The sequence below is a fragment of the Apiospora aurea genome (assembly GCF_038362705.1).
Source record: "Apiospora aurea strain CBS 24483 chromosome Unknown utg000002l_segment0_segment0, whole genome shotgun sequence".
In the NCBI taxonomy this organism is placed as follows: Eukaryota; Fungi; Ascomycota; class Sordariomycetes; order Amphisphaeriales; family Apiosporaceae; genus Apiospora; species Apiospora aurea.
The window spans coordinates 4,213,296-4,233,755 of NW_027117389.1; the positions used below are offsets into that span (position 1 = coordinate 4,213,296).

The 20,460-nt window shown below is 54.6% G+C and overlaps 5 protein-coding genes across 5 annotated transcripts; 2 read left to right on the forward strand and 3 right to left on the reverse strand.

The window, feature by feature from the left end:
- Positions 1–128: 128 nt before the first annotated feature.
- On the reverse strand, positions 129–1,948 carry PG986_003675 (uroporphyrin-III; the record flags this gene model as incomplete). The annotated part of the gene is made up of 2 exons (XM_066839897.1): positions 129–1,579; positions 1,642–1,948. The coding sequence occupies 2 exons, from the start codon at positions 1,946–1,948 to the stop codon at positions 129–131; spliced, it is 1,758 nt and encodes a 585-aa protein (XP_066704961.1).
- A 2,027-nt stretch (positions 1,949–3,975) lies between these two features.
- PG986_003676 (uncharacterized protein) lies at positions 3,976–5,680 on the forward strand (the record flags this gene model as incomplete). The annotated part of the gene is made up of 2 exons (XM_066839898.1): positions 3,976–4,641; positions 4,736–5,680. The coding sequence occupies 2 exons, from the start codon at positions 3,976–3,978 to the stop codon at positions 5,678–5,680; spliced, it is 1,611 nt and encodes a 536-aa protein (XP_066704962.1).
- Positions 5,681–10,789: 5,109 nt separating this feature from the next.
- Positions 10,790–12,042, reverse strand: PG986_003677 (TGR-CL10C-like protein; the record flags this gene model as incomplete). The annotated part of the gene is made up of 6 exons (XM_066839899.1): positions 10,790–10,892; positions 10,957–11,185; positions 11,262–11,369; positions 11,546–11,737; positions 11,794–11,968; positions 12,031–12,042. The coding sequence occupies 6 exons, from the start codon at positions 12,040–12,042 to the stop codon at positions 10,790–10,792; spliced, it is 819 nt and encodes a 272-aa protein (XP_066704963.1).
- A 1,450-nt stretch (positions 12,043–13,492) lies between these two features.
- PG986_003678 (uncharacterized protein) lies at positions 13,493–15,875 on the forward strand (the record flags this gene model as incomplete). The annotated part of the gene is made up of 3 exons (XM_066839900.1): positions 13,493–13,760; positions 13,845–15,501; positions 15,569–15,875. 3 exons carry the CDS (start codon positions 13,493–13,495, stop codon positions 15,873–15,875), a joined length of 2,232 nt encoding a protein of 743 aa, XP_066704964.1.
- Positions 15,876–17,054: 1,179 nt separating this feature from the next.
- On the reverse strand, positions 17,055–18,995 carry PG986_003679 (serine carboxypeptidase; the record flags this gene model as incomplete). The annotated part of the gene is made up of 4 exons (XM_066839901.1): positions 17,055–17,931; positions 17,986–18,497; positions 18,561–18,730; positions 18,794–18,995. 4 exons carry the CDS (start codon positions 18,993–18,995, stop codon positions 17,055–17,057), a joined length of 1,761 nt encoding a protein of 586 aa, XP_066704965.1.
- Between the last annotated feature and the right edge of the window lie 1,465 nt (positions 18,996–20,460).

Here is a 20,460-nt window from a genome sequence, read left to right on the forward strand (position 1 = left end):
CCAACCAGCCAACCAAGCCATGATCTACCCAAACTCCATTTCGCCGGTTCCATGTAGTAAATCAACCATAGAATGCCCATCAAATGAGATGGTATATGCGACCCGAGCTCCATAAACAAGCCCTTTCGTTACGCGGAGATAGGTCCAAGGCTTCCTGCCAAGTCCAGCTGATCTCCTATCTCCAGCCCCGCGAATCCGTCTTCGACGACCCAGCTCCGACTCTTCTCACTCTTGTACAGGGCCTCGCAGGCGCCGCCCACAACCAGGAGTCCCGGAGGGCGGCTGCCTTCTTGTTCGATGGCTTCGACGACGCGGTCCAGGGTGGTGCGGATGACTCTTTGATCAGGGCAGCTGGCCCGCTCGATGACGGCGCAGGGCGTGTTTCTTGGCCACAGTGTTCGCTTGGGAGGTGTGTTCGTAGTAGTAGATGGTTCTTGTGTCGCTGAGCCCTCGGTTTGCTCTTCGCTTGATGCCACGTCCTTCACAGTCCCCTTCTCCGCATCGGTGTGCTCTGTAAGTTCCCCAACCAAGGCAGCAATCCTGTGCAGCGCCATGAGGAAAACGACGGTTCGCGTAGCGACATACTCGGGCGGGTTCGGCGGCTTGCCCTTCTTGCCGGTGCCTGTGCAGATGAGCACCTGATCCGAAATATCTCGCTGCGTTGCTGGAATGCCAGAGAAAAGAGGCGCCGACAGCGCGCTCGTGATGCCGGGAAGAACCGTGACGCGGTCGCCCAGTCCATGGCGCCGGAAATAAGCGACCTCCTCGCCGCCGCGGCCGTAGATGTAAGGATCGCCCTGCTTGAGACGAAGAACGGCCTTGCCTTCGCGCACGCCTGCGATGGCCATCTGCTGAAGCTCTTCTTGCGCGGCATCGGCGTTGCCGGGGAACTTGCGGGCGATGTGCACCGGTGTGCGCCGCGGTATTAAATCGAGAACGCCGGCAGGTACCAGCTTGTCGGCGAGGATGAGATCGGCGGTTTGAATAGCTTTGTGCGTGGCCTGTGTTAGTAGATCTGGGTGCCCTGGGCCGGAGCCAGCAAGAATGACGCGACCCCTGTCTGAGGGATCTGACTTGGCTGTTGGACGACCGATGGACTCGGGCGCATTGACTCCCTCGTAGGACGTCAGAATGCCTGCCACATCTTCGTCACTGACGGCCGCAAGACGCTTGAGCGGCCAGTATTCACAAATCTGACTGAGCCACCGCATTCGCCTGTTCTTAGCCGCGTCGAGATCCGCCTCTGTCACCAGCTTGTTGAAGGTAGCAGTCTGGTCGAGAGAATCGTCCAACTCTCCGCCGTCCGCCAACGCAGAATGTAACAAGTGATCTTCCTCCTGTATGCGCCTTCGAGCATCACCCAATCGTGAGCATGCCGTTCCTAGATCTTGAGGCAAAGAAGCAGCGATCTCGCGACGTATTCTCGAGGCCAGTTTGCAGCCGCGACCGTTGGTTGTAACGCCGATCTGTAAGGGGCCGTCGGTATGGGTGGAAAGGAGGCTGAAGGAAGACAGCTGGGGCGCGTCGACGACGTTGACGGGAATGCGGTTTCGCTTGCAGAAGCTCGATACCTGTGCACCTAGAGCATGTCATGTCAGTCTTAGTCGGCAGAAGGGGTAAATGGTTCATTGTATGTCTTACTCTGCGGATCGCGGGGTCCTGATGTGACAAAGACGGCATCGACAACACCTCCTAGCTCCTCGCGCCCCAGGGTCAACGCATCGTTCTCTTCGAAAGACTTCTTCACCCACTTCACTTCTCCGGTATCGACTCTTTTCTGTAGTGCATAATGTAACTCTGCCGCGGCCGGCGCAACCAGAACTGGGCATGCGCCAACATTGAAAGACTGGGCGCAACGGGATGCGGCAAGGGGGTTCGAGCCCACGATCAGATGGACATGCGACCGCGCATCCGTCGTCGTGAGCATAGAGATGTGGCTCGCCATCATCAGCTTTGGTGTATGTCTCCTCCTACTCTGCGTCTACTTGTCAACCGAAGACAAGCGCGCGAATTCTAGAAAGACAGCGATGTTTCAAGAGCTTCAGAGAGGCGGGCAGACAGTGTCGCAGGTTACAACGTACAGAGCCAGGCGACAACAACAATGCGACAAGAAGATACAGAAGGGCGAAGAGTAGATAGATACTCTGGGATCACCTTGACTCAAGTATGGACATTTGACAACGGCCTAATAGCTCCGGGGAAGTCTGCCAGTTTCGACTTATTAGACATCTCCGGAATCGCACGAGTCGACACCGGACTCTGGTGACTAGAGGAAGGGAGTTTTGCCCCACGTAGAAAATGTTGCGATGGCGCAATTGCAGATTACCGTAGTAGCTGGAATCCAAAGCCCGAGGGGGACGAGATGGGGGATTCTGATGACCAATCCCATGGCCAAATAGCGCTTTCTCAGCACCTGGTGGGGTGAGTCTTCCGCGGGGTAGTGACTGATGCGCCAGTGCGCCACTGAGGGAAGGTTTATTAACGGGCTCACAGGCCCCGAAGTCCAGGGAGCACACGCGGCTCTGGCCCTGGTAGCCGCTAGCCCCCAGGCGATAAGCAGGGCCTCGAATCCCGTTATCGCACCAATAACCGCAAGGATCAAGTAAGCCCGGCTGCCCGCGGAAGTACCAGCGGAGATCTGGATCTGGGATAACGTCCTGGAACCACCAGACAACAAGCATTCAATATGGCTAGGCAAGTGTAGATGAAGGCATGGAGTTCATCAAGGTTATAAGGTGTCAACAGTATCATGCCTTTCGTCGGTCAGTCATTGTCTTGTCTGGTGGCCGACGGCTAGATTTGTGCGAGTGGCAAGCAAAAGGGAGGTAGGTATGTGGTAGCACTTTACACTTGATGCCAATTCTAGATAACTACCTAGTAGACCTATTAATATCAGCATGCCGTTCTTCGATCACCATCGTGGCTCAGTTCATATTAGTGAATTATGGGCGACAATGGGATGTGTGTTGGGCTGATAGGCAAATGTGGTAGCTTACACCTGAAGTCATTCGCAGTTGCAGTTGTCAACCACACTACTGACCCGGAACATGGAAGAACATTGCCGACATTCACCAGTGGACTCTGAAAGGCACTTCACCTTCCTTCTTTTAATCTCAGTTTCTTCGCAACTGCCTGGAGCTGGTGCTGAGGTCGAGAGCTTGTCCGCCATGCATTGACCAAACCGTGTATCTGCCCGGGAAAGGGGGTTGTGACCTTACTGGCACCCCAGGTTGGCATTATCTTTATCGGTGATGGTTGGCTCCATGTTGCACTTTCCCTACGAAAGAGCCGAAATAGCTGGAAAATTGGCAGGAGGTAGAAAGACAAACGCGTTCGACGAGGTACCAGTTGCCATCGTAGTTGGGTCCCCATCCGTGTGATTGTAGAGGCATGACCTTTTTTTTCCTTCCTCAGCACTCGTCCAGTGCCCTCATCCAGCATATTTCCCAAAGCTGGGCCCGGCCTGCCCATCTCCATCTGGTTCCCATCCTAGTCTGATATCGTCAGTTGTAATCACCAACACAATCCTCCTCCTGCACTTGGTCAAAGGACTTTGACACATTGTTGCATCGACCTGCGTGCTGCATGGTCATTATCCCAATCAACCTATGCACAAGAAGCCGATAGACCCTTCAGGAACTACGTCCCTCAGCTCATTGTCGTCCCTCTTCATCGGAAATTGTGTTGCAGTTGACTGATTGCGACATCCTGGCCCGACAAGGACATCATCGAAGAGGTAAGCTTTCTCTCAACCCACGAGCAAACATGTTGCTTGCTCTCAAGCAGCATTGGGAGGGAAAAAGGAAACTGATGTCGGCAAATAGTCTTCCATTGTGATCGGCTTTCGACCGGCGTTCGACATTCGGTCGGATTTCCTCCAGGGCGATCGGTTTCCGACAGCAAAAGGTATCCCCAGGTTATTCAGACAATCATCGCCCTCCCCCAATCTGCAAGATGTGTATAGTTCACTACTACATGTGCCGATACTGCCATCTCGGCTACCCTGGCCACACCCTGTACTGCCCGCACTTTCACCCACCCTTTCGGGCCTGCCCCCTAGGTTCCGAGTTCAAGTTCGTCATTGCCGAGCCAGAGCAATGCTTCCTGGCCCCGGACCATGCCCAGATAGAGAGCGCTGGTTTCCAGTACGTCGATATCTATGATGAGAACAGCATGATTGTCGGTCAACGTCCTTGTGCGCGCTTCGTCCCGGCAGGTACCGCTACAGATGCTGGCACAAGTCAGCTGCCCTTGCAACAAGGAGCATTCTTTGAACCGATCCCCACCATACCAGAGGTGGAAAGCGACCCCGAAGCACAATACCGGTTTGTAGATCAAACTCAGCGTGTGGACGCGGCGCTCGTGAACTACCGAACATCACATCCATCTGTTGCCGGAAGAGGAAGAGGACTACAGCGACCAGACCTCGTCAGTGGCTCTGAGCACGGTTCCCGTTCAAGCTCGCAGGTGGCTGCAGCCGTCATTACCAAGAGATCAAGCTCGATGCCAGCAGAGGCAGAAAGATCGGATCCCATGGAAGAAGAGGAAGACAGTGATGCCGTCGAGTTGAGCTACGCAGATCCGGTTAAAGCAGCATCGACACCAGGTGGTGGCCGGTCGCCAACAGTCGCATCGCCTAAAGTTTCCACGCTCGATCCCTCCCTGCCCCCCTTTTACCCCCCAGGAGAGACCTGGCACCCCAAGCAGCTGGGCCGGATTGATAACACAAGATAAGGGCAATGACAAAGAGGTTGTGGTACAGCCGCCGTCCTCCCTTCCAGACATCGGTTCTCATGCCCCTGTCACTCCAGCAAGCAAGAAGGAGGGAGCTGCCACGAAGCAATCGCCTGTCAACGAGACACCCAAGGAGCAACAAGGCGAGGGCTCCGCAGCCGCAGCTTCACAGGATGTGACCCCGACATCGCCTGCCTTGTCGTCCGACACAAATACAACCACAACTGCTCCGTCGACCGAGACAAAGACCCCATCGGTTCGCAGACTGCCCCTTACTGAAGAGAGCGAGTTCCCCTCGCTGCAAGCCATAGCAGGGCCATCAACACCGAGCGGTGCTCAGCCCGAGAGACCTGTGGTGCGATCTTGGGCGTCCCTCCTGGGACCCAAGAAGCATCCTGTGCCACCCCTGAGCACGCTGAAGCCGCATGAAGCCACACCATCGAAGCCGCATGAAGCCACACCGTCCAAGCCGCCTGCGGAGAAGACGCCCCCGAAGCCGCAGCCGCAACCAAAGCAGAAGAAGCAAGAGGCATCCGTTGGCAAGGACAAGAGCCCAGGCGCAGTAACCATTGGCCGTTCGTACGCCACGGAGCCAGCAAAACGACCACAGCCCAAGGCGGAGACCGTACAGGTACCAATCAGTCCTCCCACCGCTGACGACAACCCACCCCTGCCCGGAACGTCGTCCACTGCCGCTGCCGCTGCCTCTGCCTCCACCACCAGACCGGTTCTAAGCTATAGCGCAGCGCTCGCAAGCGGCAGCAACAGCAGCAAACGTCCAGCGGTTATGCCGGCCAAACCAACAAAGAAGGGCAAGAACAGCGACTGGGCCGCGCCTCCCCGTCGTGGGGACGAAAGTAATAACCAATGGCGTCTAGTGGAAGGGTTCGGAGACGTACCGAGGTTATTCTATTGGTCCAGTTTGCTCCATGGATTATGTCGTTGATGCCAGGAGGGATAATATGGAGCTCGTCAGTCAACCATTTGCTGATCTCACTGTAATAGCTAGGGATAATGTGGCCATAGATGCCTGTAATAAACAGCCGTATGATTACGCAAGAAGCCCCCCATCGTCCCGTGAATAATCAAGAAGTCGATCCATCCAGCTACACCAGTGTTCCAGCGGAACAAACATCCAGAAGCAGTATTCCCATGGGATTGAGTTATCATTATTCTGCCCAGTACGGAATAATCTGGTGGCGGCAGCGCTGTTGCCACCAAGGCGTTATTCTATGTTAGTGATGGCGAGCAGAAAGTCACCGTACTTACCCACGGGTTACGCCGTGCGGTGAGCCAGATGCGACAATGCCAATGGAGTGATGGTTCATGACGACGCCATCGTTCATTCCAGTTCTTTCGACATCATGAAAGGGGAAGGCCGCGGACTAAGAGGTGGGTGGCTCTGGCACCTCTCGAGGCAGTCGTGGGATGTGGCAAGGTGCAAGGGGGTTGGTTAATCTGACAGTGATCATATGGGAGCTGCTTGCTAATGATTACAGAGCAGTCATGGACAGACAAAACCGATACCGAGGCTATCCATCTGCGTTGGGCTCCAGGAGTGAGCGTGCCAGAAGACGGACGACAGCGTGGATGGAGAGACCGACGCGTCGGGACTGCGGAGGAAAAAGGGTGCGAGTCAGCAGCCTCGGGTCGGGCGAGGATGGCGGCTGCTGTCGTCGTCGCCCGACCGTACCGCCAAGACGGAGTCGGCCGACCGCTGCGACTCTATTTGATAACGATGGGCAAAAATCCAATTACAATGGCATGGCCTTGGCTCGAAGAAGAAGGAATGGTTGACGCGGACGAAGAAGAATGATTCATGCCTCCTGATTACCCCCGCCAAGTAGACTGTCATGTCATTCATCATGTGGCTCAACGGAAAGAGTCTCAGTCTTTCTCTGGAGAAAAGCAGGGACGAGGGTGCGGCGTCAGGAATGTAGCAATCAACAACAGCTCGCCACCGCTAGAGAAACAAGCAATACGCTTGCTCGGAGTCCTGCTCGGAGAAAACAGAAGCGACCGAGCGGGAGAGCCCTGAAGGCTGAAGCGCGGGACGGGAGCTAAAAAGCCAAACGAAACGAGAAGAGTCCAGACTCCAGACTTGCGTCAGTTTACTGGTACCGGGGGGGGGTCATAGCCACTTGTGGCGACAAATCCCCCGTGGCGGTCGACGGCGACGACGACAAGCAACAAGCTTACGCACGGGCTGTAGTACCCCAAGTTGGTCATGGCAGTTACATCTGGCGCGGCGGGGTGTGAGACACTGAGACGCTGCGTCAGTCACATCATCCAAGATTCCGAGGTGAGTCAAGATCGACAGGGCGACCTGTCGCGTGGTTGGTCCTGGTGTTACGGGGAGCGAAGCGGCATGGAGAGTTCTAGAACTTTTGGTGGCTTGGAAATCTACTGTATCCCCCGCGCCGGCTGGCCAAAGAAGATCTTCAGCACGTAAAGGTGGCAAACGAATTAAAACGTCCTGCCCGCCAGCCTGCCGCTGGGTGTTGACTGTCTTCGGTCACATAGCCTCGTGTTATGTGACGAGGTGGACTACGGTATTAGTTGGTCGGCCATGGGCGAAATTTGCCATTCCGGGCCCTGGCCCAATCTGGAGCGTCCCAGAACAACGGAACGGCGTGTGTTTCGCCAGTTCGACGGCTTGGCCAGCAGCGAATGGTCAGCCGCCGCCGCGGGGATATATGGATGGATGGGTGTTAGTCGGTTGGGAGGGGGTGGTGAGTTCATGCTTGCTTGGCTGTGCCAGGGGCGTGCGGGCGGGGGGTAACAACGCATCTCACTCACTCACCCAACCATCTGTTGTTCGTCCAGACGGTCTGGTTTCCGCCCCGGAGACCCATGCCTACTTAGCATTCGCAAGAGCTACATAGTCTAGCCTCCTAGCCTCAAGACACTACCTGCATCCACCCGTCTATTCGGGACGGGTTAAGCAGCGTAGCGGAAACGGCGGAGCGCGGGAGCCTTTTTTTCTTTTTTCTTTTCTTTTCTTTTCTTTTCTTATCGTTCATTTCGCCTCTGAAAATACTGAATGGGAAAACACGACCTCGGTTTCGGACTGATCTACACATGGTATCGTGCCGAAAAGGTTTGTTGGGTTGGCATGTGGGAGTAACGGTGTACCTACCCTATCATGTACATACTTACATAGACCCTAGCTAGCGATAAGTTTTGATACAATAATATGAAGAGCAGCAACCAGCTCGCGTCCGACAAGACAGCTGGCAGCTTCGCGACGGGGAACCACTAAGAAAGTCACGATGGCGGCATCTGTCGAGACCTGGGCAGATCACGAGGTCAACGTGCAGGTGAAAAAAAGCACCGAATGCAGCGATGTACATATCATCTCACTCCGCACCACGGGTCCTTTCTTGGTATATACTGTTCGGGTGCAGGATGCGTCGGTGGGGCGCATATTGAAAAGGGTTATTGGAGCAGTCAGAGAGACAAAGAGAGAGTGAGAGATGGAGGTTCGCAATACAATGTTTCTCATCCTGCAAGCGGTTCCCGTTCCGCCAAAGCAGGCAGTCACCGTACATAATCAGGGCTTGTTACCGCCTGCGGCGGAAACCGAAGAGCAAAAATGAACCAACGATGTTGTCATAATGCGTAACACCGCAAGTCGGTGTATATATTTTGCCTGGGAACGAGGGCGGAGGGGTAACAGGGCCCCGGAAAAAAATCTAGGGGTCAAGGGTCTGATCATCTCATAGTGGGCTCTGGCCGGTTGCGGGAATCTCATCACCCACCACGCGCGTGCGGGCGTGCGTGCGTGCGCGCGCGCGCAGGGCTTTGGTGTTTTAGTTGGTTGATGATCTGGTTACCCATGTACTTAGGTAAGATATAACCCGGGCAAGTCAAGGATGCAACTGCAGCTGGATCTTGGTACATTGAGACCGAAATCCATCTTGCGCCTCGAGGACGAAAAGGTCCGCGGCCTGTGGATTGGATTTGGCAATTCCAACTTCTTGCAGTGAATTTGCACACGACGACGTACCTATTATCTAACAGCCTCGCTGCTAGCTCACGACATGGAGCACGTATCCGGAAGGATGTCCGCAAAAAGAGGTCTGGCAGGTTGAGACTAGGTAGCAAATGGCTGGCCCGACCCCCAAAAGAGGATGGGTGAGGCTACCGGTATATCATAGGCAACGAACGGCCTCTCCGATATGAATGGATATCAGCGTCTACCTACCTAACTACCTGGGCGCAGTAGGTAGATAGCTTAGAGGGGTCAAAGGCTCAAAACAGGGTAGAGCATGTACTGTAAAGTAGGTACCGAGTCACTTGGCAATGGCGCAAAGTGTCAACCCCAGTACCCCGCTCGTTTTGGGAGCCGTTGGTTGACTGACCTGACCTGACCTGACTAGACGAAGCTGTCGTGGGCGTTGGATAGATAGGGACTAGATGCTCACCGAAAAGTCTCGAAGTTTCGGGAGCCATCGCGAACAGAACTACCCCCTACCAGCACCCTCGATACCTTACCCGCCCACGAGGGATAAATGAGCATGAGCATGAGCATGAGCATGAGCTTGTGGCATTCTGGAGCAGCAGACGCGCGATTACGACACCCGCTTGTTGGAAGCAAATCGCAACACCAACCCATACCCATCCATACCCATAAAGAGAGGGACATGGGCTTACGGGTTGAGAACCCGAGAATACCCGCACTAAGCAAACGGAACAGATCAGTGCCAGGCATGATATGATAGCCTACTTGCTTGTCCATATTGACATATCACCAGAAGCTCCTAAGCTACCTAGGTACGTAACACCTACCTACCTAGCAAATGCCGACAAAAGTGCGGGAAACAGGTCGAGAGCGCTTGTATGTATCTACATATGTAAGTCGGAAACCACGAGCGCTTGTGTGCCCCAGAGAACAGGAAGAAAACCCGCTGTTGCTTGGTTTCAACTAGCCAGAAGCAAAGGGGAAAAAGGAATGATTTGAGGGTGCCCTGAGCAAAGAGAGGACAAGAGCCCAAGAGCCCACTGTAACGGGACCCGCTACCACTGAAGCGCAGCCAGGCGAGCTAAGAGCCAGCTCCCCGCCAATCAGCGTCGGCAAGGAGCGTTTCCTCCGACCCTTCTCTTCGCCCGTTCAATTTGGGGAGGGCTGGAGACTGCAGCGGAAAAGGCAGCAGAACAGAGGTACAGCAGCAGCAGGCAGGACTTATCTGACCGTCAGGGAGAGCACAGTCAGTCAGTCAATCCGTCAATCCTCCGTGTCGTTTTGAAGCAGAATGCCTCTTCCTCTTTCGCCTCACGCGTCTGCCATGTCGCTCCGGGGTCTGCCACAGGGAACAACGCCATCGTCACCAAGGGGTCTACGTACACAGCAATAATCCCGAATGCCTGCTCCTTTTGTCGCCTTTGGCTTGATCATCGGCAGTGGTTGGAAGTTGCAAGAAGCGCTGCAGCGGTCAGGTCGCTGCTGCGGCGGGTGGCGAAATTTGACGGACTGCATACCACCTACCGACATCAGCCATACAATACACCACACAACTGTACTCACACCCACTCAAGACATCCATATCGTTCATTTCCGTACCGCCCCATTCTCACGTCAAGTCTGACAAGGACTGGACAGGAGAGGACAAGACAGCCATATAAGTTAAAGCCACGTTTAGCCATACCCCATCAGCCACATCTCAACATCTCTCTGCTGTTATGCCCCTTCAACATTTCAGGTCGACATCCTCCCTTCCCGGAGACAATCTTCTCTTCCTATCGCCAAACCCTACAGCTGTCGTCGTCGGCGCTGGCTTGACAGCTATTCATGTGCGCGGAGCATACCGCCGAATGCCCTGTCTGCGGGAAGAGGTATCTGGTCTACGTCCGCTTTTGCGATGCCTTCCGACCGCCCCTACTCATTTGCCCCAAGGGCATCACCACAGTCACCATTGACATGCACCAAGGCCAGTGTCCGAGTCCCGTCTGCCCTTTCAGTCGGACCGGAGGCTGCCAGGTGATCTGACACCCAAAAAGCTCGTCCCTATCTACCAAAAGGCCAACAGCGATACACCAAAAGCATTCGCAGCTTCTAGAGCTTCTGGCCAGTGGGACTGGTCTCGACAATCTGATCCAGTCCTTGGTACTCGGGGACTTCGAACTCGTACTTCTTGGCGATGGAAGGGGACACGAATCTGCGGCAGGTTAGAGACCAAGGTGCCGGCGGGGTAGTTGACCTGGCCACACGAGCACACTTACCGTCCACCGACAAAATGGCGGCCCTGGAAATGCTTCACCAATGGCTTGGGGGCCGTCAGGCTGATGAGGAACGCCGGATGGAAGGAACTGCCCAAGCCTGACTTGGGAGGGCCATCCTCGATATTCCAGGACGAAGGTGCATCGACAGAGGTCACAGGCACCTTGGTCTCCTCCAGGGCCTTGATCACGGCCGGAAAAGGTTCACGAACTTCGCCAGAGAAACTGAAGCCTTGTGGTGGAGAAGAACAGTCAGCGTTTTGGGAATCCCTTTCGAAGCACAACAAACAAGGCACGACAACACATACCGAAAATAGCGTCGACGATATGGTCAGTGGAATTCAGAGCCGAGGGGAAGTCTTCGACAAATGGGACATCGAGGTCCTCGAGTTGCTTCGCCAGTCGCTGGCGTTGAGCTGGTCAGCCAAGTTTATATTGAGCGAAAATTTCGGAGTTGCGTTCTAGCGACAGAGAGGACAAGACACGCGAACAGTGATCTGGGAATGTCTCCAAGGTTCGCTTGCGGCCACGGGTTGATAAGTACATGAGTGGATCAAGCACATGATTGCATGATATACGAGGATATGTATACATAGACTCAAGAGATAGGTAATTCGAGCGTGTTGCTTAGACAGGCAATCGAGAAACTTTTTCTTCAAGTTCAAGGTGACCGAAACAGTGCGACGTACCTGGTACAAATCACTCTTGCTGCGCTTGGGGTAGTAGATGGTTGGCTGGTAGCCATAGTGTCGCAGGTGACGAGCAGCCACGAGACCGTCGCCGCCTAGATATGCCTATGAGCTCCATGCACTTGTTGGTTTGCTCTCCTCGGCGACTTACCATTGTTTCCTGGGCCGCAAGCCACGAGGACTCGATTGCCCTTGTTCAGAGGATGTACACGATAGACAACCTGGGACACGGAAAGCCCGGCCAATTCCATGAGCTGGTCAATGGAGAAAGCCCCGGTGCTCATGAGCTCTTTGTCCAGAGCTGCTGCCGCTTTGGCGGAAAGGGTCTAGGCAGGTTCATTGGTCAACGAGGCGTGCACAGAATGAGGTGCGGCTGTGAACAATATACCTTGATAGCCATGATGATCTGGTGTGATGTGGAGAGAGATGCTTTGGGTACTAGACAGACACGATCGCAATCGATAAGACGCAGGAAAGTTAATCTTCCAGTATGAGAGTTGAGTATCAATCAATTGGTGACCGACGAAGAGATGTAGTTGAAGATGGATGTCTGTCTGTCTCTTCGCACGTGCTGTTACACTTTCGGGAGTTGAGACTGACGTCACTTTGGTGTGGTGCGGGTAGCTGTCGATTGTCGATGGCGAGTCGGCGACCTCAGGCCTCTCTTTCTCTTTCGAAGCCCCCCACACGTGATGTATAAGTACCCAATTCCAGTACCAATCAACCAAACTCCGTTGGCCCACTTAGCTCTTCATTGTTGCTTCCTCTGATCTTTCGTGATGGTGTTCAACTGATGCATGACCTCGTTGGCGCGTTCACACTTACCTTCATTTTTCTGCTTCTCATCGATTGATGTAGGCTGTAGATCGGCAACAACTACCTGCCTGCCTAGGGCCCAACCGTGATTCATATCTAGCAAACTAGGTAGATGCTACCAGGCGTCGATACAGAGACCCATCTAATACTAGCAACCAGCAAGGCCAAGCATCAAGTGGCGTACGTTTTACACAACCTTATTATGGTATCGGGTTGGAAGTGGGATTGATAGTCAGGGGTGGGACAGCCGGACAGCGGGAGAGTTATGTACATACATTCTGTAGCTAGCATTACGATATGTATCAAGCAACGACTCTATCATCGACGCCCTTCATGAGGATGAAGAACCCCCAGTTCCGGTCCAGAGGCCAGTAGACAAGGAAAGGGATGCTGCTGAACAATTAAGAAGGCAGGTGCTTTGTATTAGGTAGCTTTTCTCACATAATCAACCAGATCAATTGGATCAGCGCAAATGCCGAGGATCGCCTGCAAGCAGTGCCAAGGGTCCCCACTGACCGTGCTATGTAGGGCATCCTCCAGATGCAACCTAACAATAGAGCCAGAAGATCAACAACAGTGATCCCTTTAGAGGTTGTAGATGGTCTTTTATATACATAGTTGACATAGATTATACCAACAGATGCACATAGCACGACATCAATCGACCTTGCCCTGACCTACATGTAATGAGCACGTGGCCGTCAGAGGGACATGTTCATTCGCAGCCCAATCTGTTATCTTGAAGCACCCACGACCCATAATTGCGAATTACTGTTTGGTAACGACTTTTAAAGTTAGTGGAACCTGGACCCCGCGTCAGACGACAGCACGAATTTGAAAGGGCCGGAGCTAATCGGCGGGGCAGGACTTCATTTCGTCAGGCAATTCGTGTGCCAGAAAGAGCTGCTGCTGGTGCCTCCAGTCGGTCTCCAGTCACCGGTCTCCAGTGCGTGCAGAATGAAGCGGGAAGCTTTTCGTTTCCCGACCTCCAACTGAATGAAACCCTCGATACCATCAATCCAACAAGCGGCATCATGATGTCTGCACAGCTCCAAGCGTCGGCCTCCCCCGCGGGGGCCGGCTCTGCCAACTCGCCTTCCCAGCAGCAGCAGCAGCAGTCGTCCTCCACAACCGCAGCTATCTCGCCCGCCCAGAACCTTGCCGGCGCCAGCAAGAGCCCCTACATTCTGTCGCAGAAGGACAGCAGCATCCTCTGGCAGCTGTTCGATAACAACGCTGTCCAGAGCGCCAAGGACGAGAACAAGCTGATCTTCTTGCATGTCGGCTACAGTGCCTCGCATTGTAAGTGGCGGTTGACCACCGCCTGGTCGGGCCCGTAACCTGTCTGTCGGAGCCCAGCTAATGGCAAACTTCCCCAACCCGCAGTTTGCTCCTTGACCATCCAAGAATCCTTTACGAACCGCGCCGTCATCCAGACCCTGAACAACCACTTTGTGCCCATCATCGTCGATCGAGAAGAGCGCCCGGACCTCGACACCATCTACATGAGCTACATCCACTCCCTCAATAGCGCTGCGGGATACCCTCTCAACGTCTTCCTCACGCCCGACCTCCAGCCCGTCTTTGGCGGCACGTACTTCCCCGCACCGTGTGCGCAATCCGCCGATGCTGTCACTGATGCGGCCGACGACACCCCAGACGCTCCCGATTTCCTTACCGTCCTTCTCCGCATGCGCTCTGCGTGGGACGACAACAATGAAAGGACACGCCTCTACTCGGACGGAAGATCCAGCCTTGAAGTGCTCCGCAAGTTCATGAGTGAGGGAACCCTGGGCCCTAATGATCCTCGGGGTCCTGCCGAATCGGGAGACGTCGAGCTGGGAGAGCTGGACCTGGACCATGTAGAGGAGGCCTACGAGCACATGTCCAAGACGTTTGATTACACCTACGGCGGCTTCCTCCACATGCCCAACACGGCTTCTTCATTTTTATCTGGAAGAGTTGATGTAGCCCAACTGGAGGAGACGTTTGAGTACATCAAGAAGACGCCCAGATTCACGACACCCTCCAAACTTTCCTTCCTGCTCAAGGCCAACCTCTTTCCCCAAGCGGTTAAGGATGTAGTGGGGAGCGATCTTTGCCACAAAGCCACCGACTTCGGTATCCAGACTCTCTTGTCCATTATTTCGGGGGGAATTCGTGACCATGTGGGAGGAGGAATCCACCACTACTCCAAAACTCGGGATTGGTCACTACCTTCATTCGAGAAGATCCTTTCCGACAATGCGCTCTTACTGGGAGTGTTTCTTGATGCCTGGAAAGGCTTCAAGACTGGACCTGGTTCTGTCATGCCAGAAAAGCCGGTGATGGACGAATTTGGTGATATGGCATTGGAGCTGGCAGATTACCTAACCTCAGCCCCCATCCTGCTGGAGAACGGAGGCTTGGCGACCAGCGAGGCGGCCGATTCGCGCAATAAGAGAGGCGATCAGACTATGCGCAACGGTGCCTACTATCTGTGGACGAGGAAGGAGTTCGACGCAGTCTTAGGGGACGAGCGGCAAGCTGCGGTGGCCGCAGCACACTGGAACGTCAAGGAACATGGAAATGTCGACAGCAGCGATGACCCTCACGACGAATATCTCAACCAGAACGTCCTGCGCGTGGTGAAGAGCATGGCCGACCTGTCTGCTCAGTTCAGCATCAGCCAAGAGCAAGCCGCTAGCCTCATTGCTTCCGCTCGGTCGAAGCTGAAGATGCACCGTGAAAGGGAGCGCATCAGACCTTCCCTGGATGCGAAGGTGGTGGCGGCATATAACGGTATGGCCATTGCCTCCCTGTCTCGCGCAGGCAAGGCCTGTCAGACTGTCGGCCTTGGCAGTCCTGAAAAGGGTGCTATATACTTGAAGGCCGCCAAGGACGCAGCTGCGTTTATCCATAAAGAACTTTGGGACAACAACACGAAGACCCTGTATCGCATGTACCACACAGGTGCGCGGGCTGAGACTAAGGCTTTCGCCGAAGACTATGCCTTCCTTATCCAGGGCATCTTGGAGCTGTCCCAGGCCACTTCGGACGATTCGTGGCTCGAATGGGCCCGGCAGCTGCAGGAGGCCCAACTCGAGCTCTTCTACGACTACCCATTACAGGGGGAGCAGTGAGCGCCGGGCCGGCTGCGGCGGCTTCTACTCGACGGCGGAGGACGCGCAGCACATACTGCTGCGGGTCAAGGATGCCATGGATACCACCCAGCCGTCCACCAACGCCGTCTCAACGTCCAACCTCATTCGGCTGTCGTCGCTCCAGGGTGAGTCGGGGCAGGTGCGCTCGTATCTAATGATGGCCAAGGAGACGATCAACGCGTTTGAGCCGGAGATGCTGCAGTACCCCTACCTTTTCCCGGGACTGCTGTCCTTGGTTATCCACTTGAGGCTTGGAACATCAAAGCACGAGTAGTTAGTTGGAGACTAGCTTTGGGGAGGTATTGGGAAAGTAAAGTCCGTTTACTTTACTCTTTTCTTCTTTTCCTTTTGGGGATTTGCATTACTCTCTCACGTGGAGCATGGATGAATGAGAGTGTTTTTTTCACAAATGGCGAAAGGGGAGGGGCATCGATCGACATCAGGATTAGATACCTTTTTTTTTTTTTTGTCCTCCTTACCGGTTTCCTTGCTAGTAGAGGAGCTTTCTGGTCCATTGGGATACTCATAGCATATACAAATCCGTGAACAAACGAGTTTCTACCAAGACCAAGTGTGCTTGTGCTTGTGGGTGTGCATGCGTGTAGCTCATAAGAGGGAGGGACCTCGGGTACGCATTCTATGACCTCCGAGTTGCAGGGCACTGAGTAGTAGGGCGGTGGGTTGAACAGCCATGTGCACGCTCATTGATCCAGGCATACGAAGATGAACGATACGCATGTGCGCAACTTACGGCGTGCCGCCGGCATCCCAAAAAGAAGCTGCAGCAAAAAAAGAGAACCGAGCTCGTTACTGGATTCGAACCAGTATCCCGCTTCAACTAGTCCACATACTAAGTGAATGCTTCAAGTCAAGTCCGCGTGCTTTGCCGTTAAGCCAAATGAGTCCTTCCGTGATGGTGATGTCAGTGTTGATTTACTCGGCGACCATGCTATCTCATGCTATAACTTCAGGTGTTTGTGTTGATTGAGCGAAATGCTGGCCGGACTATATAGCAGCCGTCTTTGGTGTGTCAGATATCCGGATAATGGTGGTCCACACCTGGAGGAATGTACGGATGTTTTACCCGAGTCACGATGTACATGGTTTCCACTATATGCTGCTGCATCGTCGTCCCTGATCATGATTGGCAATCGAGAGGTACCATGGCCAGTCAGCTCTGGAATATGTACCTGAATGACTATCGACAGGGTCAGGTATCTAACTCGCCCTGTACCGTCGACCCCTGGCAATTGGTCATTCGCCACGAAATCGCAACCTCCTGAGCACAAGATCCCCATCGCTCCAGTAGAAGTTGGCATTAGAATATATTGGTCTAGTCATTATGAACCCTATTTTTCTTGGATCTAGGAACTTTTCCATCTCAGACATTCTCGGACGTCGCCGCATTCGTAGCTGGCCGGGCTGACACAAAGCGCTGAAGCGGGACCATACACTAAACTAGGAATGCGCACACCCAAAGAAAGACGATTGTCACCGCCAAAGTGGCCCTGTTCCAGCCGGCCGAACCTCCCTCCGCCGCACTCGTAGACCCCTTCCCAGTAACCCCTGAAGCTCCATTGCATGCCGACGAGTTGCTGTTCCCGCCAAGCCAGACCTGCGGTCCCACGCCGGACCCCAGACTATTCGCCGACGGCTGCTGCGTGGCATTGGCGTCCGTGGTGAAGGGGTCAAGCGACTGCAGATTCGGCACTCGGCCCAGGAGCACCTCGACCTGCCGGAACGCCACGCTGGGCTGGTGCGCGGGCACCATGTGCCCACTGAACGCGACGAGCGCGACCGTGAGCCCGCGCTCCGTGTGCGCCGTGCCGTAGACGCCCGCGCCCGCCGTCGTGTCCCTATCGCCGGGCGAGTGGTACGGCACGTACAGCGGCAGCTCGGGCCGGCTGTCGAAGCCGCGCTTGCCGCCCCACGTCATGTTCTGGACCGCGAGCATGGTGCCGTTGGCCAGCAGGACCATGTCGAGCGCGCCGTGCACCAGCATCACGTTCTGCGTGTGCTCGATGACGTTGGGGATCGCGTGCTGGTTCGAGGGGAGCGAGTCGTCGCCGTGCGGGAACACCTCGGTCGACGAGCAGAGCTGCCAGGTCTTGTCCAGGGGCGCGTGCAGCGCCTTCTTGACTTCGGTCTGGTTGAAGTAGACGGCGGGCGCGCCTTGGGGGACGTAGTTGTCCACGCCTCCCGTGGGGTCGTAGGGGAAGGGACAGCCGTCCGTGACGCGGTAGATGTTGAAGCACGGGTTGAGCGCCGTGATGGCATCATCGATGTCGAAGAGGATAGAAGCGCACGCCTTCGTTTCCGCAGTGACGTTGCTGTTCTCGGCGTCCGGGGCGGGCTGCGGGCCGGAAGCAGGTTACACGAGATACTTCTCCAGGTAATCGGCGTAGCCGCAGCTCTTGTGGCGATCGTGGATCTCTTTGTTGAAGGTCTCGTTGAGGGGGAACATGCCGGGGAGCGAGTCGATGAAGGGCACGGCCGGTACTCTCTCTGACACGGAGTCGTCCGTATAGACGCCGTCGTAGATCAACATGCCGCTGACGTTGAAGTACTCCTTGTCGTTCTGGTCCAGCATGCCGCTGGCGATGTAGGGGCAATACGCGCCGGCGTAGCTCTCGCCCGTGATGTACACGGCGTAGCCTTGCATCTTGAAAACGTCAACGAAGTTCTTCCAGAAGCCTCGGAACTGGTCGGCGACGTCATTTTCGTTGTTGGCCGTGGGCGTGCCGGTGCTGAATCCCGTTCCCACGGGTTGGTCGATCCAGACGACGTTGCTCAGACGGTGCCAGCTCCAGGGGTTCAGTGTTGGTGCGAATGTGCCGGGCATCCAGGTGACGGGGCCATTTTCCGCAAACAAGCCGTTCATGGAAGAGCAGCCAGGCTGTAAGATGAGAGTTTAGTCAATTTGAAGCGTGGCGTGCACTGATTAGGCCATGGAACTTACGCCGCCGGTGAACCAGATGACAATCTCCTTCTTGACAGCTGCATCGGCCGATGGGAAGAACCAGAAGAACAACTCTGATGAGTTGGAAGAACCGATGGGAAGACTGCCAGCATAGGACTCGCCAATGTCAAAGGTGATGTTGGGCAGCTTGCTGCCGTCCACGGCGAATTCTGAGGTGTTTCAAGTCAGCCCTCTAAAGTAACGCCCAAGCCACGTGAGCCGATCGTACTCACTCGTCGAGTTGTCGTTGAGGAATTGGGAGCCCAGCTGTCTCTTGGTGACATCATATGGAGTTGACTCCGTATGCATGGCTTGCATGTGGGCGTTCATTCGCTTCTTCCACTCTGCCTGGCGAGTCAAATGCATGGGCTGGTGGCGGCTTGCGCCAACCGCCGCTGCCAACGGCAGGACGCATGTGAGCAGGGACAGCTTCATTGCATGCGACAGGGGGCAATATCAAGCCGATGAAGAAAGGCTGTCCTGGTTTTGGTCTGCGAACGGGGTTCGAAGTAGGCAATGTTCTAGTAAAAGAAGACCGCTGAAGGAAAGAAGGAATCGGTCGTCCTCGGACCATGCCTGCAAGGAAATGGGCTGGTTATAGGTCGTTCTGGTGCTGTTGTTCGTGCAGCATCATCACCAGCCCCTCCACATTTCTTGAGGTAGGTAGTACCTAGGTTAAGGTGATCGTCCAACTGGGGGGAAGCTTTGAGACAAGCCGGAAGTCGCGGCGTGACGTCGACCATGGCAAGTGCTTATGCAGAACGCCCGTCGCTACTGCAGCGTCTGGCCGTTGCAAGGCCTTGCTCCTGCCTGATCAGGCAACTTGTGTTCCTCATGTAGAATGCGTGGAAAGGCTTGAATGGCAAGTTGTAGCTCCATCATCCATGGTGGTTGCAGATCTCGGTACGCTCCTTTCATTTAGAGCGAGTCATCAATTCCGGCCGATGCAACGGCCCCCGCAAAGAAGAAGACCACCACTCGTAAGACATGCCGTTCACTTTTATCCCGCAATTCCAGTCTCGCAGACCTAGCAGACTCGTTCGTCAACCAGAGATGACTCGGGAGCGGCTCGGAGCGCATGGTCGTTTGTTTGCTTTCCCCATATGTTTCGTTTCTCGTTTCACTTACACAAGTGCGTGGCCTGAGTAAGTAGCATCAAACACGGGCCGCGCAGCAGAGACCACTCTTTCAGTACTGCGAAAACCGGCCGGCTGCCTGCGTGTAATTCACGCAGGCACACGTAAATACTGCAACAGCGGCATGGGGTTACATGGCGGATGGGTAGTTACGCCGGGTAGTTCGCTTCGGCAACTAAGTGTTCATGCGTCAGCGTAAGTAGGGTTACATCGTCAATTGCTTGTTGTGTTGCGATCGACCGAGAAAGCTAAGAAATTAGTGGGCTGGTGGGGGAAAAGAGAGAAAGCGGATGGCGGGCGGGCAGGCAGGCAGGCAGGCTTGACAGGCTACACACCAAGACACCACCGGTAGAGCTGCAAAGCTTAGGCTAAAAGCCAATGTGCCCCTGTAGGAACTCAAGAACTCGAAGCGACTGGGGAGATCAAGGCCTTTTCAGATACGCAATACGCATTTTGATTCAACTCTCTAGATACATCGATATACAATTACAGTAATGTTCGACGCATGGAAGTGTACCAAGTATGAATGATTTGGAGGTGTTGAGTGAAGAGAGAAAAGGAAAGAGAAAAGCAAAGAAAAGAACCCCCCCAAAAACAGAGAGTATGTATGGGCTGGCTAGTACCGCCGTCTAAAGTCCAGAATTGAAAGTGCCAGGCCCAAGCAAAGCAAGAGGGAGAAGACGAAGAATATGTTGCCAGAGTCAAGAAAGATGCCCGATTAAAATCCCAACCAATCAACATCACCCAGTCACCACTCAGTCCAA